Source organism: Pseudopodoces humilis, chromosome 2 (genome assembly GCF_049639895.1).
Source record: "Pseudopodoces humilis isolate 2021_Gansu_Grassland_sample_001 chromosome 2, ASM4963989v1, whole genome shotgun sequence".
In the NCBI taxonomy this organism is placed as follows: Eukaryota; Metazoa; Chordata; class Aves; order Passeriformes; family Paridae; genus Pseudopodoces; species Pseudopodoces humilis.
In genome coordinates this window covers 69411484-69426376 of record NC_142201.1, presented here as the reverse complement: position 1 = coordinate 69426376, position 14893 = coordinate 69411484, and the positions used below count along the sequence as shown (strand labels likewise).

The window sequence follows — 14893 nt, the reverse complement described above, 5'->3', positions numbered from 1 at the left end:
CTAATTTTTTTAAGAGAAATTAACTACAGCAGTTTAATAAATTGCTATCAAATAAAATGGGGTCTTGGGAAGTGTCTTTTCTGAAATGGAGACTGGAGGGTATTGCAGTATAAGAGTAATGTCCCAGTGAAGAACCACTGCAAGGCTGATAGATTCAAAAGCTGAACACCACAGTCACTGTAAAAAGATGAAGTGCCTCTTTCCATATCTTACATCAGCAAGAGAACAACTGAGGCATGAAATCATCTGTGGGATTCTTGCTTCCTTAGAAAGGCCATACTGGGTCATCAATTGCAATGCAAATCATTTCCTCAGGCTACAGAGTTTTTATAATTGGGCTAGTTTTGTAGGTGTAATCCAGGGTTAACATGTCTGCATGCGTGACTTCTGTCAAGAAAGTAAATCCCTCTTCTTCCTTTGTGGAAGACATGCTTGTATCATAGCCAGGCACTCTCAGGCAGCAGGTCTGATTACCTGCAGAAGTTCAGTTTCTCCTCCATTTTCACAGCTGTGTAGGCTATCAATATCAAATGCAACCTTGCAAATACATGCTAATGAGCCTAAGTTTAATTTCTGCTTCAGACAACAATACAGAATGACACTGAACTAACACCTGTTGGGAAAAGGATGAAATATGTTCTAATGACGTGCAGCCTACAACATGAAAGCTTTGCAGACAGCCTCTGATTCTGCCTGTGATCAAATCTTAGGTGGTAGTACAGAACTGAGCAGCAAGCCTGCAACAGTTACAGACAAAACACTGACTTTTTTCTCAAGTCAGTTTGCCATTTTTAAAAGTTAGTTCCAGGCTAAAAAAAAAACTTCCTTATTTTTATTGAGAAAAAGAGAATATTATGAACTTAAGTACTTCCCTCCATAACAGGTTTATTCTTTCTCTAGGCTAAACCAACAGTCTTGTGCAGTAGGCTGTTACAAATTCAGCGTAACTAATTCAAAAGGATTTTCTAGTAGCATTTGATTAGAACAGCAGCTGCAATAGTGAGCTGTAATTTCTAAACCACTGCTTGCTGCTTCATTTTACCTCTTCCAAAATGAGCAAGATGCCATTCTAGAAGTCCAGCTGGAAGAAAAAAGATTCTTGTGGAAAACAGTTACTCTGCTGTGCATCTTGGAAATTATGGACACAGAAGAACTTATCCTGCAACTGAAGCTATTTTGCATCTTGCCATCACTTTAAACAGAAAGATCAAGACTGGAATAGGAGAATGTAAGTCAAGCCTAACAAGGGTTTATAGGAGATCTGAACATTATGTTAAATTTCAGAACTAAGATGATGTTAAAATCTAGCCCTACTATAAAGCAAAGTAGCTGGCAACTGTAGGAGTACAAGTAGTAACTTTAGACATTTCTAGTAATACTTTAAAGCTTTATAATAGTTTTGTAATAGTTATTACTGGCAACACTAACACAGCAAGCAAAAATGCACTCTAAGATAAGTATTTTTGTCAATGCTTCTGAGTAAAATAAGATCAACTGCTGGTTCAAAGCGAGGTATAAAATGTCAACCCACACCTGTAAGTTGATATCTAGCTCTTTAGTTTAAAAGTCTGACTAAAAGTCCATGAAGCAGATGAATTAGGTACTTCTGGGACTTATTTTCCTTTAAGTGTCCTGGGAGAAAGACTGCTTGAACCAGAGTTCAAGATGATAGCCCACAGGCACATCCATACTGCAGGCATACAGAATCCAGCATCTGAGGGCAGGATGATTACCCTCTGTGTTTAGAGAGGGCACAAACGCCCTGTTCAAATTTTGCATAGGGATACAGGCAAGTGCGCTGGCATGGCTTGTCTCCTGAACTGAAATAAAGCACAGTTCACCAAGAAGTGTTCTTATGTCTGAACTGGAAAGCTAGGGGTCTGATGGATGTACTGTTAGATGGGTAAGGAATCGGCTGGATGCCTGCATCCATAGAGTGACAGTCAATGGCTCGGCACTCAAAGGAAAACCAGGGATGAGCAGCATCCCTCAGGCCAGCCCTGAGACTGGTCCTTCAGTATCTTCACCAGGGAAAGAGGGACCAACTACACCTCATCAAGCCTTGAGAAAACATGAAGCTGAACAGTGGACCTAAATAACACTGGAGAGAAGTGATGCCACCCAGAGGGACTTTGACCCACTTGAGGAATAAGTCTGTGAGAACCTAGTCGAATTCCACAGGGCCAAGTGCAAGGTCCTGCACCAGTACTGCAGCACTCACAAATATCTATCAGGACAGAATGAGGTATGAACAGACTGAAAGCAGCCCTACTGAGAAGTACCTAAGTGATGAAAAATTGAATATGAGACTCTACCTGGAGTACTCTACCGAGCCCTGGAGGCCCAGCATGAGATAGATGTGAACCTGTTAGAGTGAGTACAGAAGGAGGTCACAATCAGAGGGCTGGCACAGCTCTCCTATGAAAACAGGATGAGACTTGGGGTTGTTTAAGCAGAAGAAGAGTTGGTTCTGGAGGGACCTTTCAATACATAAAAAGGAATCACAACAAAGACTTAGACTTTTTACCAAGGCCTGTAGTGGCTGGTCAAAGGCCAGTCATTTCAAACTGGAAGATGGTAGGTTTAGACTAGACATAAGGAAGACATTTACTATGATGGGGGTAGCAAGACTGGAACAGGTTGCCCAGAGAAGTTATGGATGCTCCATCTCTGGAAGTGTTCAAGGTCAGGCTGAATGGAGCTTTAAGCAACCTGATTTATGAAAGATGTCTCTGTCAGGGAGAGAGCAGAAGGACTGTATCTTCAAAAGGTCCCTTCCAACCTCAAACCCAAACAACTGTAAGGCAGTGCTTGCAGCTATCTATGCACATCCTAGGTAACAGCATTCAGCTCAACTTCAGGGACTGATTCATGGTTCAGGGAAGGACACACTTGAGTAAACACTATATGCCCATTCCCAGAAAATAAATCTCTTCCCAGGGAAGTGACTGGCTGGAAATACAGCAGTTCTGGTGTTCTGTTAGTGTCCCAAGCACCAGGATGGTGGCAAATAGAAATCTATCATGGGTGTTTTTGTCTCACTGAAAGGCAAAGATGACCCAGAGTCTGCAGACTGTTGAAGAGAAGGATGAAGCTGCAAGTTAAGTGCTCTACAGTTCTTTGCAGGCCATGCTTAAAGATGCTTCTGAACCTGGAAGCCTCCTTTTCAAGAGGTAGAGTTAAAATGATTGATCAGTATTAAAGCTTATCATGAACACTCTCCTCACTTGCAGAACTATTGACTAACACATGGCTGAGTGAAAGGCTTACAGCCATCCCAGGAAGGTCAACCATTACTCTCCAGAGAGGTCAAGAACATCATCCAGAGACAAAGACATGCAAATTCTGAAAACCAAAGAATCAAGAGGAAGCTGGAAGAACAAAATACTCCAGCTCCTTGACAGAGCTGCCAAGAGCTGAAATGCTCTTACACATGAGCTCAAATACACATGCATGTCCTTACAGCAAGCAAGAGTCAATAAGCATAATCTCCAAAAACAATGAGAAAGTGAAAATGCTTTTTACTCCCCCCAGACAGCATATTTATACCTGAAACATATAGTACACACGTGGATTGGGTTTTCAGTTGAAGGTTTATTACAGTTTTATTAGGTTACACACAAACTGGAAGGGTGCCAAATGTTTATTCTTTCAAGTCAACTTGAATGTGAAGCAAATTAAGTTAGAGTTTTACTACCAAACTGTACCTTAAACTAAGGGATAATTTAAAAGTTTTAAGTGAGATTGTTATTCTTCTCAAGCTGCTATAATAAAAGAAATAACAAACCAACAGATTTAGAGAAACCTAGAAGTGAGTCTCCTTCACAGTCTTCAGAATAAGCCCATTTACTGGTGTTGAAGGTAGCTGTTATCGGTTAATATATCAACTTTTTTCAGCTACTTACATCAAAATGTGTAGCTACATTTTTTTAATTAGTCAAAGGATGGTGTTTCCCTTCTCAAGTTAACTACTGCTTTTAAAGAAAGGAAAATCTGCAGATTGTGATTCAAACCAGACAACCAGCCTTTAAACAAATTGTCTCCTTAGACCATCCACTACATTTCTACTACACCTGTATCAGGTCAGCAAGTTATTTCACCTCTTGGTACCACCTTCAACATACAAAGACACATGAAATTTGATCTGGTTTTGAGAAGCACACAAAAATTCTAGTCAGTCAAGCAGACTACATTCTGAAATTTCACTGAGTCAACCAAAACAGAAAAAAAAATTAAAATAATACAAACCAGACTAAAACAAAAAAAAGGCAAATGCCCAAAATTTCCCAAAAATAATCTATGTTCATTTACAGAACATAATTGATAGAGAATCTTGAATGAGTTTAAGAAAGCAACCTATGCTGTTAAAGTTCCTTTTAACCTACACATCTAAACAGACTAATCTGCAAATCTAAGTGCAATTGTGGAACCTTAGCAACATATGTTGCCTTGTGTTAGAGGAGCTATTTCTTCAGTCTTTTTGAGCTCATACTGACCCTAATTATATGAATAATGTAACCAATTAAGCTTTTTACATTTACAACTGTACAGATAGGTCTGGGTGCATTTCAGGCTGTTCCTAGCAGAACTAAAATGCATTTTAACTGACCTTAGGTGAGATGTCAAATCACAAGAGTGAAACTCTGTCTTCCCCTCTCTGGGCAGACTTACCAGGGATAGGGAGAAAAACAATCAAAAAGCACACAAGAGCATCATGGTATTCTGTTGCCAAAGAGGGGACATTTGGGAGGTGTGGCATGACATGGGGTGTGCCTACATCAGGATATGTCCCTTTACCAAGTCTTTACTACATACTAACAGATGTGCTGTAAGGGGACAGCAGGGTCAGTTGTTGAAGCTTGAATAATCCACCTACATTCACAGACATGGTTTGGAAGATGCTGTAAAACTATACACGCTTTGCATTATCGTATTTCCCACTGTATCCCAAACTGCATTCAAAGGCAGTCAGTAAGAAAAGAAAAAAAATAAAAAAGCTCTGAAACCGTTTTTGAAACATTAGCCTGGTAGAGTTCTCCTATTACCATCAGAAAGCAGTTACATATATTCATTCCATTACAACTGCATTTGACCAAGAGCAGAAGGGTCCCTTTTGCCTTAAAACAATAATATTATAAAAAAAGAATATAGCCTGACACTCATAGCGAAGACTTCACTACAAAATCTCTTCCCCAAGGCTATGCTCTGCTACCGAGGAACCATTCTATAAGCAGCAGGCCTGATTCTATTTCAAAACCCACACAGCACATCTTGGATGTGACCTGCTACCTAGCACACAAATTCAGAGTAACCAGAATGATGGATACCTATATTGAGAGCTGTTTCCTGTTTGTCACCTGTCAGAATCCATATCTTAATTTCTGCCTTTATTAGTGTGGCTATTGTTTCTGGAACACCTGCTTGCAGGCGGTCTTCAATGGCTGTAGCTCCAAGAAGCAGCAAATCCTGGGGAAAAAAAAAAAGAACCCCTCAAATTCTTTTAAGATAAACCTCTGTTTAGAACATACTCAAAAAAGGAATTAAGACAGCATGTTACATCTCACTGCTAATAGTGCACTATGACAAGCAATATATTCCACAGTACATTTCTAGTGTGGCTATTTTACTTCTGTACTTCCTCTGCATACAATTCACGTTTCAAGAGGTATGGAATGGAACAGAGTGTTTTTCATCAGAAAGATGGCAACGTTTCAAGAATAATTGATTGACATTATAGTTAGTCCAAAGTTAGCCTATAGGTGACCATATATACTAGACCATTCCCTAATCACCATAGCAACATGATGAATAGTCAGTTTGTATATTTAAGCTCACAAAACAAGAATTATTTGGCATCGCATCATTTAAACTTATTTCCACCTAGAAAGTGTACATACAGACTGGATACAGTCATTCAAAGCAAAAATTATTGCAACTATTTATGGATCTAATCATTACAGTTGTATAATAGAAGTGGTATGAACATCAATCAATCCAAGTATCTCTAATCAACACACAGATGTCTGCCAGAAATACATGTCCCATACAGTGAATTTAATACTACAGAGTTAGTCATCTTCTCAGGCAATTCTACAATAATTGCTTGAGGAGATTTGGCTATATTACAGTAAAAAAAAAAAACAAAAAGAAAAAACAAAAAAAAAAACAGGCAAAAAAACAGCTAAAAACCTTGTCAAAAGATACAGTCCACTCAGAATTTATCTCTAAAAGCATTTTTTAATGATTCCTTACATATGTTCAACTTAAAACAGATTGAAGTAAGTTTACGCATACTGTATCATTTCAGAAATTGCAGAGAAAAAGGCACTATATTCTGTTCTTTGCAGGAACTAAAATTATTTAACAGAAATGAAGACAAATGAACAGAAGTAATAAGGCAAGTTGCTGTTGTTCAGCCTGGGAATGATGAGGCTTCAGCATGATCTTACTGTGGCCTTTCTATATAAAAAGTGGGCTTATAAGAAAAATGAATAAAGACTGTTCACCAAGGCCAGCAGTGGTGGGACAGGAGGGGATGGTTTTAAACTGAAAGAGGGTATATTGAGTCCAGGCATAAAGAAGTGACTGTTTCATAATGAGAGTGGTGAGACACTGGAACAGGTTTGCCCACAGAAGTGGTGGATCCATCCCTAGAAGTGTTCCAGGCCAGGCTGGACAGAGATCTGAGCATCATGGTCTAGTGAAAGGCCATAGTTGGGGGTGGGGGTACAACTATATGATCTTGAAGGGCCCCTTCCAACACAAACCTTATCATGATTCCATGGAGAGGGCATTCAAAACAGCTCTCACATGTATGCATCTAAGCATGCCTAAAGAACAGAAGGGAAAATCTCCATACAATGTGTAAGCTGGCATTAGTCACAGCTCTTGACAGAACTTGATTTTTGCTATGAGATTCAGCAGACAAATGTAGCAGAACCTACTTGTGCAAGTCCCTGTGCTTTAGCACTCTACAGCCTCTCAGTGAAACATCAGCTCTGCTGATGCCAGCAGCATTTGAAGGTTACAAACATAATCCAAGTGTGCAATTGCAGACAGTCTTCTTTTACCAAAAATCACTTGTTAAGAAGTCACACATGACAGCACAGGGATCAGCATGGCTGAGCTACCTGAGCAGGGGAGTTACCACTGCACCTGCTGAAGCCTTCTGAGCCTCATATGCTTATGGCTGTGGAAGGAAGTCAGTTCAAGTTTGTCTCCACACATTCACCTGTACTGTGATCCAGCAATCTCAGCACTCAGACTGAAAAAGTAGTTCGCTTGGTCTCATTTGAGCCCTTAGATGAAAAAAACCCAGCCTGTTAAAATACATTATATTTTGTGCTACAGCCAAATGCCAGTTTATCTGTAAGGCCTGCTTCTTGGCATGACCAGCAAGCAAATGTTAACAGCAAGATATACAGTGGATAGTTCCTAACTCCAATTCTACAACCCACTCATGGGTTCCCTTTTTTCTTAAACAAGATACTAAATTGTGAAAAAGGCAGAAAGTAGATGACCAAAAATGATCTAAAGCTTGAGAACACATTTTAAAGTACAGCAAAACCAATGTCGATTTTTCACCTTGGTGACAACAGAAAAGTATGAGTGCAAGAAGCAGAAAGCCGAAAGGACCTACCCCAACCCTCAATACCAAGAATGAGATAACCACACTGTTACTGACACACTATCAACACAAAAGACCATTTCAAGCATGACTTGGAAAAGGAAGACCAAATCTTCAGCTGTTACTGAAAGAGTTCTTGGAGCTTTTCTTTTACCCTCTGAAAGTTAACTCCTATCCTAGTCTTGACCTCTTTGTGGATGCCTCTTCCCTGGAAGTCATCAAGGCCAGGTTGGATGGAGCTCTAGCAGCCTGGCCTAGTGAAAGGTGTCTCTCGCCACGGGACATGGAGGATTGGATCTTTACGGTCCCTTCCAAACCAGGCCATTCTATAAATCTATGATTTACCCCAAGTAACTTCAATAAACAAAGTGCTCCAGAACCTAAGCAGTATTTTAATATTAATTAAAAAAGATATTGAAGTTCAAAACATGCTTTAAAGAAACCACTAAATGAAATTAAATACCTGGGTTAAGAGGGAAGAGCATGAATCTGTGCAGGTGAGGAGTGCAACCACCAGCACTTCCGAAAGCAGCAAGACCAACAAGGCTCAGAGAAACACTGGCCCCTAGCGCTGATATTTTAACATTTCATTCACTGTAGGTTCAGCGTTTAAAACAGGTTCTCTGGCACCTGTTTTCCCCTTCTGAAATTAAGAATTTGCATGGAGTGCAGGTTTTCATCTTTTTTTAACCCATGCTCCTACAGCTTTTGGTGACCCCTACATCTTGCCTACAACAACCTTCAGTAACAGTTGACTGCTGCATGAAAAGGAATTAATCTCTTCATACCCTACAACATGGGAACTTCGTTCAACACAGTAATTTACATATATTATCTTTATCAAGTCACAACAACCTAACATAAAAACACAAAGATAAAAGAACTGCGAGAAAAGGTGTTTTAAGTAGAAACTACTTTTTTATCCGTAAATTGATCTCAAATTCACAGATTAAAACTGTTGACTGAAAAGGTTACCATCTGAGAACACCTTTTCAGTTTCCCCATCTATGAAATTAACAGTTTATTTCATTGTATGAAGTCCAAATTCCACTGGAAAATACACATATAAGGGAATCTTTATCAGATCATCAAAAAAGTATGTTTTACCTTTTCAATGATCTCATAGCACTCCTCTAGCTTCTGAGTTCTGTCTTTCAGAACCGTACTGGATTCATTGTAGACATTCAACCACTCTCTGTAAGACTTCTCTGACAGATCAGCATAAGCAATGCACAGCGTCCTCAGACCTGCAAAACAGAAGACAGCCATTACCCACAGTAAAATTACATTGAGTATTATCAAATAATTCATATGCAACAAATGCTAAATTCTAACCCTCATGCTGGAACAACAGAGCTTCTAACACACACTGTTAAACTCAGGATTCCACAAAATCTCCCTGTACATTTTTTTAAGCACTTGGACTTCCACAAATGTAAATGTAAATCTGGTTCATTTTGGCCACTAATGTTGGTGCAAATCAAGAGAGCATTGGACAAAAACTTTTTATTAAGTATAAAAGCAAGCTTGCTTTTCATGTATTTTTAAAAAGAACAGGCTACATATTGTGATTTGTGATATTACTTAGTCAAGCACCCTGCACATGCTTCCTCTGAGCCTGTGTTTTCCCTCAGTGTACCGATGTAACTCACAGTAATAACGAGTGTTAATATAGTGGAGAGGGTCCATGAAGTATAAAAACCAATTTATTGGACCACTGACAAAAATTAACACAGAAGTCGTGATTTATTTTTTTTTTCTATCACGAATCAAGCAGAAAAGGAGTGTGTATCATAAAACACAAAAATTCCATTACTGGGAACATGAAGTCTGCAAAAAAGAAAAATTTAAAAGCTCAATGATGTTTCAAGATTTTGAAAGAAAAACACTGGTTCATGGTTTTACTGTAACTCAGGTATCCTATGCTATAGCAGAAGAAGGAACAAAGCCCAGTGCTTCCCAGTGAACGGAGTCAGTCAAAGGCCTCACAGACCACCCCAAATCATCTTTGATGTCTCATCTACCAAGCCTCCCAGCATGTTCAGGTTGACACTCTGCTTCGTAAAGCCAGAGACACTGGCATCCGACTTCTACACCTGGTAAAAACACCTCCAACTCCAAAGTAACCGAGTTGTTCTGGGCAATACAACTCATGCCCTTTCCCTTCATCATGGAGATACAGAACACTATCTTTTCCTTCCAAATTCCACTTCTCTACTGAAATCACACAGAAGTCGGAAAAAATCCTCCTTACAGTTGAAATCAACCTACAGTTGTTAATTTGCTGATAACACACCCCATCTTGATTCATCTTCACAATCATCATCATCATCTTAGTTGACACCACCGAGCTTAGACAACGCAGGAGATGCTGCAAATAATTTCATAAACTGAATTCTCATGGCATGCTGTTTTTCTTACCTTCCGTTGCGAAGTATTCAAGATGGCACAGTGTTTGTTCCATATACTGGGAATCTTTTGAAAGCCTCTCAAAAATTACATTATCCTATTAAAACCAAATTCATTACAACAGAGTAAGTCTATATATGAAGTTGCCATTTGTGTATTTACAAGCTCAAGAGAAGCCACCTGAATGGACTTGCTAATATCAAAAACAAAACTGTATTTACAATATACTTGGGGTTTAGAGACTCTGAGTAATTAATTTGGATTGCACCCAGTGGCAGAGATACTGCATCCATTTCAAATAATAGGAACAGAAGCACACTCTGTCCTCCTCCCCTTTCCATAAAGAGGTCCTCATCACTGGGCAGTACAGAACACTTCTCCACAAATTACCAAGCCAATATATTGACTTTCAGACAACACAAATGTCTGGTCTTATTCAGCATATATTGCAGTCCCATGCAGTAGAGTTTCCTGCAATCCTTTCTAGAAAAGATTCCCGTTGATGTTAAAAAACAAAAGGCAGAAACAGTGATCATTTTCCACCACAACATTCTCTCAGAAACAACCTTCTTCCTGCAGCAGCATTCTTTATCAGTAAATCAAAGAACCATTGAAAAAGCCCAACTAACAGCTGAAATCAACATACAGCATCATCTACATATCTAGAGTCTCTGGATTTTACTTATAACTATCAGAACAAGTTCTACAAACACATGTAATACAAAAACCCTACTCAGACATCTGCTCTTAAGCTAAATAAACAGACTTACATCTAGCATTGATTAGAGAAAGGCATACAAACCTAATTATTATGGAAGCAACAGGACAGAGGATAACTACCAGAACATGGAAGAGTTAATGCAGAATAGTCAGTTAACTTAAAGTTCACGAGTGGCAGATGCAGCACATTAGTATATCTAGGTCTGCTCATACAGAAAACAGCAAGAAATTTTGTACAGCAAACCCTCCTGTTCTCCGTCCCTTCCAGTGCCACACTCCAAAGAACGATGTGAACTCAGGCACGGCATGAACTAGCAAGTTGCAAATCTGTGTGGTCCTATTAGGCATACAACTGTGAACTACCACACAATGGCAGCAGTCTTAATTCACTTCACCACACCAGCATGAAGCCAGCACATCTTTATCAAATCAGGGGAGGTAAATGGAAGCAATGGAGTAGTGAACACTGACCTATACGTCATGACAAATTCAAGTAAACCAGATCCTCACAGACGTCAGAAGGAGTTTTTCCCTGCTGCAAAAAGCCAGCTCCATCGTTTTCCACTGAAATTAGAACCACTCTCTGGCTGTTGACAATGCTAGTTTTGGAGCCTTTGTACTGTGCTAAGTTATTGCTCTTGTCAGTGAAGACAGAGGCACAACATGGTGCAAGTCATGATGACAAATAACAGCAGGTGCAGAGATGCAAAAAAGCCAGATCAAGAGCCAAGCACTTGAGAATAAATTTTAGTGTTATAATTTCAGACAACAGCATTTACTCCAGCTCCTGAACTCCTGCTGCACAGCTGGGTGAAGCCCTGACTTTGCTGAAGTAAGGGTACTGCTCCCATTAGTTTCAGGATTTCAGCTGGGCAGTACAAAGCATAGCAGTCTTCCAGCCTGCAAAAGGAGTCAGAGCAGGAATGACAGCTCTCTTAAATCACTTGGCCCTAAACAGAAAGCCAACAGGTATTATGTATGAGACATGAAATGTCAGCATCAGCCACAGCTGTTGAAACAATAACTGGCAGTGTTCTCCATTAGGCAGCATAATTACTTACAGCCCCTTTGCAGTAGAGACGTAGCTGTCCTGCCGGAGTTCGAACAATCACTGACATTCTCTTCCTGTTGCTATTGAAAGAAAAATATTTGCTTTCATTAGTCAAAGTGGTGAAGAGTAATTCCTGCTCTAACCAGTGAATTTTCTCAGATGTGTTTCGTGCATCTGAGATTAAACGGGATACAGCAGCAGTAACTTAAGATCCCATAACCCTTGACCACAAGGAGATATATTAAATTGCCTATTTCCAGCTTCAGCCTCATGTCTCCCATTGGCAAGCACTCCAGACTTATGCCCAAATGTGAGCAAGAATTTGAAAAAGAGCAAGATAGTATAAAATTGTCTTGAAAGAAGGGGAGTCACACTTATTCTCATTATTCTCTCTCAGTTTTTCCTTATTCCTCAATCAAAATTGCTTTGGGGACTCTAGAAATGGAATCATTAAGGCTGATTATGTCTTTATTATAGACATAAGAGATATTGAAAAAACCATCCACTGACAAGGGAAGTTATTTAACTTCCTAACTCAAAAGAAAGTAAAAACATCGAAAGGAATATAGACCAGTTCTTGGCTTCTATGAATTCTTTATATTGGTCTAATCAGACCTACACAGTTGGAATTAAGCAGAAGTAAGTCAGATCCCCTGAGCAAGGACAGGATCTCAAGTTTGGCACATATCTTAAAAAAAAATAAAAATGTAGAGAGTAGCATAGTGTACACCAACATTTAACAAAGGAAGGCAGGCAAGGATAATTTTTTTTAAAGAAGTTTTGATGTTTTATTTATCAAACTCTCCTCCAAAAGAGCCACTGTAAAAATCCCACAGCTACCAAGAGGCAGAGGCAAACAAATCTCATCAAGGGAACCCTAAGAACATGTGGTTTCATATAAATCTTTTCCTCAGCAAAAGGACCAACTTGGAAGCACCCTCCTTCCTCATTATGTTTTTCCCAACATGTACAGAGTGTAGAGCAACCTTCCTGCTCCTCTTGAAGTTGCTTTGAGAAATGTAGTAACTTTTCATGTGCACTAAAGTAAGCTCTTGGCATGTATCATCAGACAAAACAAATCCTCTCTGAGGCTTTCTGAAGAGAGGTTAGAAGGACAGCAGTTACCTGTGCCCAGAATTTCAGCAACATCCTAATGACACTGGGAAACTTCTGTGTGCTTTTTGAAAACTAATTACAGGAAATCCCTCAGTGGTCAGGCAGGAAGGTGCTACACAGAGGAGAACTAAGACAGCTTTTTTCTGCTGCATGCAAGCAGAAAATTCCTGCCTACAGACACCAGAGTGCTGGTCAACTTGTCACAAACCCTCAAAGAAACTTCCAGTGCCTTTTCAGATACTTCCCAGAAGTAGCTTAAATAGCTGCATTCTGACTGGAGAGAGGGAAGAACTCAAGAATAATCTTCAAAGTAAGTCAGGACACAAGAAAATCATCCCTACCTTTAGTTTTATATAGTCCTTTAGAACACAACAAGCCAACTCAAAGACAGCAGAGAACAAGAGCTCAAGGTTTTAATCCCCAGCAAGAACAGAAAATAAACAAGAGAAAAAGAGGAATGCTGACTAGCACCATCCAAACTGAAATAACTTTATCAACTGACAAAGAGAAAGCACCTTGTTATTTCCAGTCATTTAGGGGCCTGATTCATCAAAGCTTCTTGCTACCCAAACAAGGCCCATCCTAATGAGTCTGACAAATTAGGAGTGCTTGCAATGTTTATATTTTCATAGCTGGCGTGGTTCTTAAGACAAGGCACTTCCAGGTGCAGTTTCCATGTACTCAAAAAGTAATTTGCAGAAGCACTATAGAAGTGCAATCTCAAAGTATGTTCTTGAAGTAGACAAGTGACAAATCAGGATATCCATGAGTCACAGCAAGACGCTTCCAGGCCAGCAAGTTCTCAATAAATGAACAGAGCTGCAGGAGAAAGTTTTATGATCACATGCCAACAGCCACCAGTTTACAACTCATTCACAGTACATCAGAAATAAGATGAAGGGGCAGGACAAAAATTAAGGAAGTTCTGCTTCTTTACTATATAAGTTGTAATTTTTTACTCTAAATAACATTGTTTGTAAGAAGAGTTTTCTTATTACCCTGAATTTCATGTATTAGAGGAAAACTTACCTGGAAAACTCCAGCACATTAAGAATTTCAAAGGTTTTCTCTTTCCCCAGCTAAAAAAAAAAAAACAAAAACCAAAAAAAATTAAAGGGTTACTATTAATAGTTACTATTAATAATAAATAAATATTATAAATACAATCCACATTATATTCTTAGACGTGCAAACATGTGAGCTCATCAGGTGTCTGTCACAGATTCGAGAGTAATAAATGTAAATAAATGTGGCAATGGCTCCCTCCACTGGTTAAAGGATGCAGAGACTGATCTAATGAACTTAATTCAACATCCTGTACTGTGGCATCCTTCATTTACTACTGCTGTACCATTAGAAGGAGTTAATATCCTTTCTGATTAGGCATGCTCTGAAAGCTAAGTTGCATATTTAGTTCTCAACAGCCACCAACTAAGAGACATATTACAGGCTGTAGGCATTTTTCCAAAATAAGCCCTCCAGGTTTATTATTACAATAATCTTTGACTGACCTCCCTTAGTATTTCTTTCATTTGAATTCACAAAAATATTAATTATATTTTTCGTGGCCAAAAAAAAAAGATTAACTGAGGAGAAATTCCTGTTATCACCAGCAACTCTTTGCTGGGGCTGAGAAGGAACAACCCAAAGCAGGAGAAAGATTTTAAACACCTGCTATTCCAGTTGTATAATGCATAGAAGGAGCAGTAGAAGTTCCCAGAGTCATAGAACTCCAGTGGTATTTGTATCATGCAGTTAAAGAAAGTGCAGCAGTAAAATCTAATTGCAGTACAGACATGTCCAAGGCATATATCAAATCAGCAACATCCCCAAGATTAAAAAACATCTCCAAACCATTTTCTATGTGCTGCCATTGATAGAGGTAATCAGGAGAGACAGGAATCTCTGTGAGTGACAGCTTTCACTGCTGGCTATAGATTAACAATACCTCAGCTTCATATTATGAGTAT

At 39.2% G+C, this 14893-nt stretch overlaps 1 protein-coding gene across 3 annotated transcripts in view; it reads right to left on the bottom strand.

Moving 5' to 3' along the window:
- ATP8A2 (ATPase phospholipid transporting 8A2) overlaps nucleotides 1-14893 on the bottom strand; it is a 315299-nt gene that overhangs the window by 220026 nt on the left and 80380 nt on the right. For all 3 annotated transcript variants that reach the window (XM_005516272.3, XM_088050971.1, XM_088050972.1), the window contains 5 exons: nucleotides 13953-14002; nucleotides 11818-11887; nucleotides 10049-10133; nucleotides 8735-8874; nucleotides 5328-5466 (listed from right to left, as the gene is read on the bottom strand). In XM_005516272.3, the coding sequence (XP_005516329.3) occupies nucleotides 5328-5466; nucleotides 8735-8874; nucleotides 10049-10133; nucleotides 11818-11887; nucleotides 13953-14002 (484 nt within the window). The remainder of the gene's footprint in view (nucleotides 1-5327; nucleotides 5467-8734; nucleotides 8875-10048; nucleotides 10134-11817; nucleotides 11888-13952; nucleotides 14003-14893) is intronic.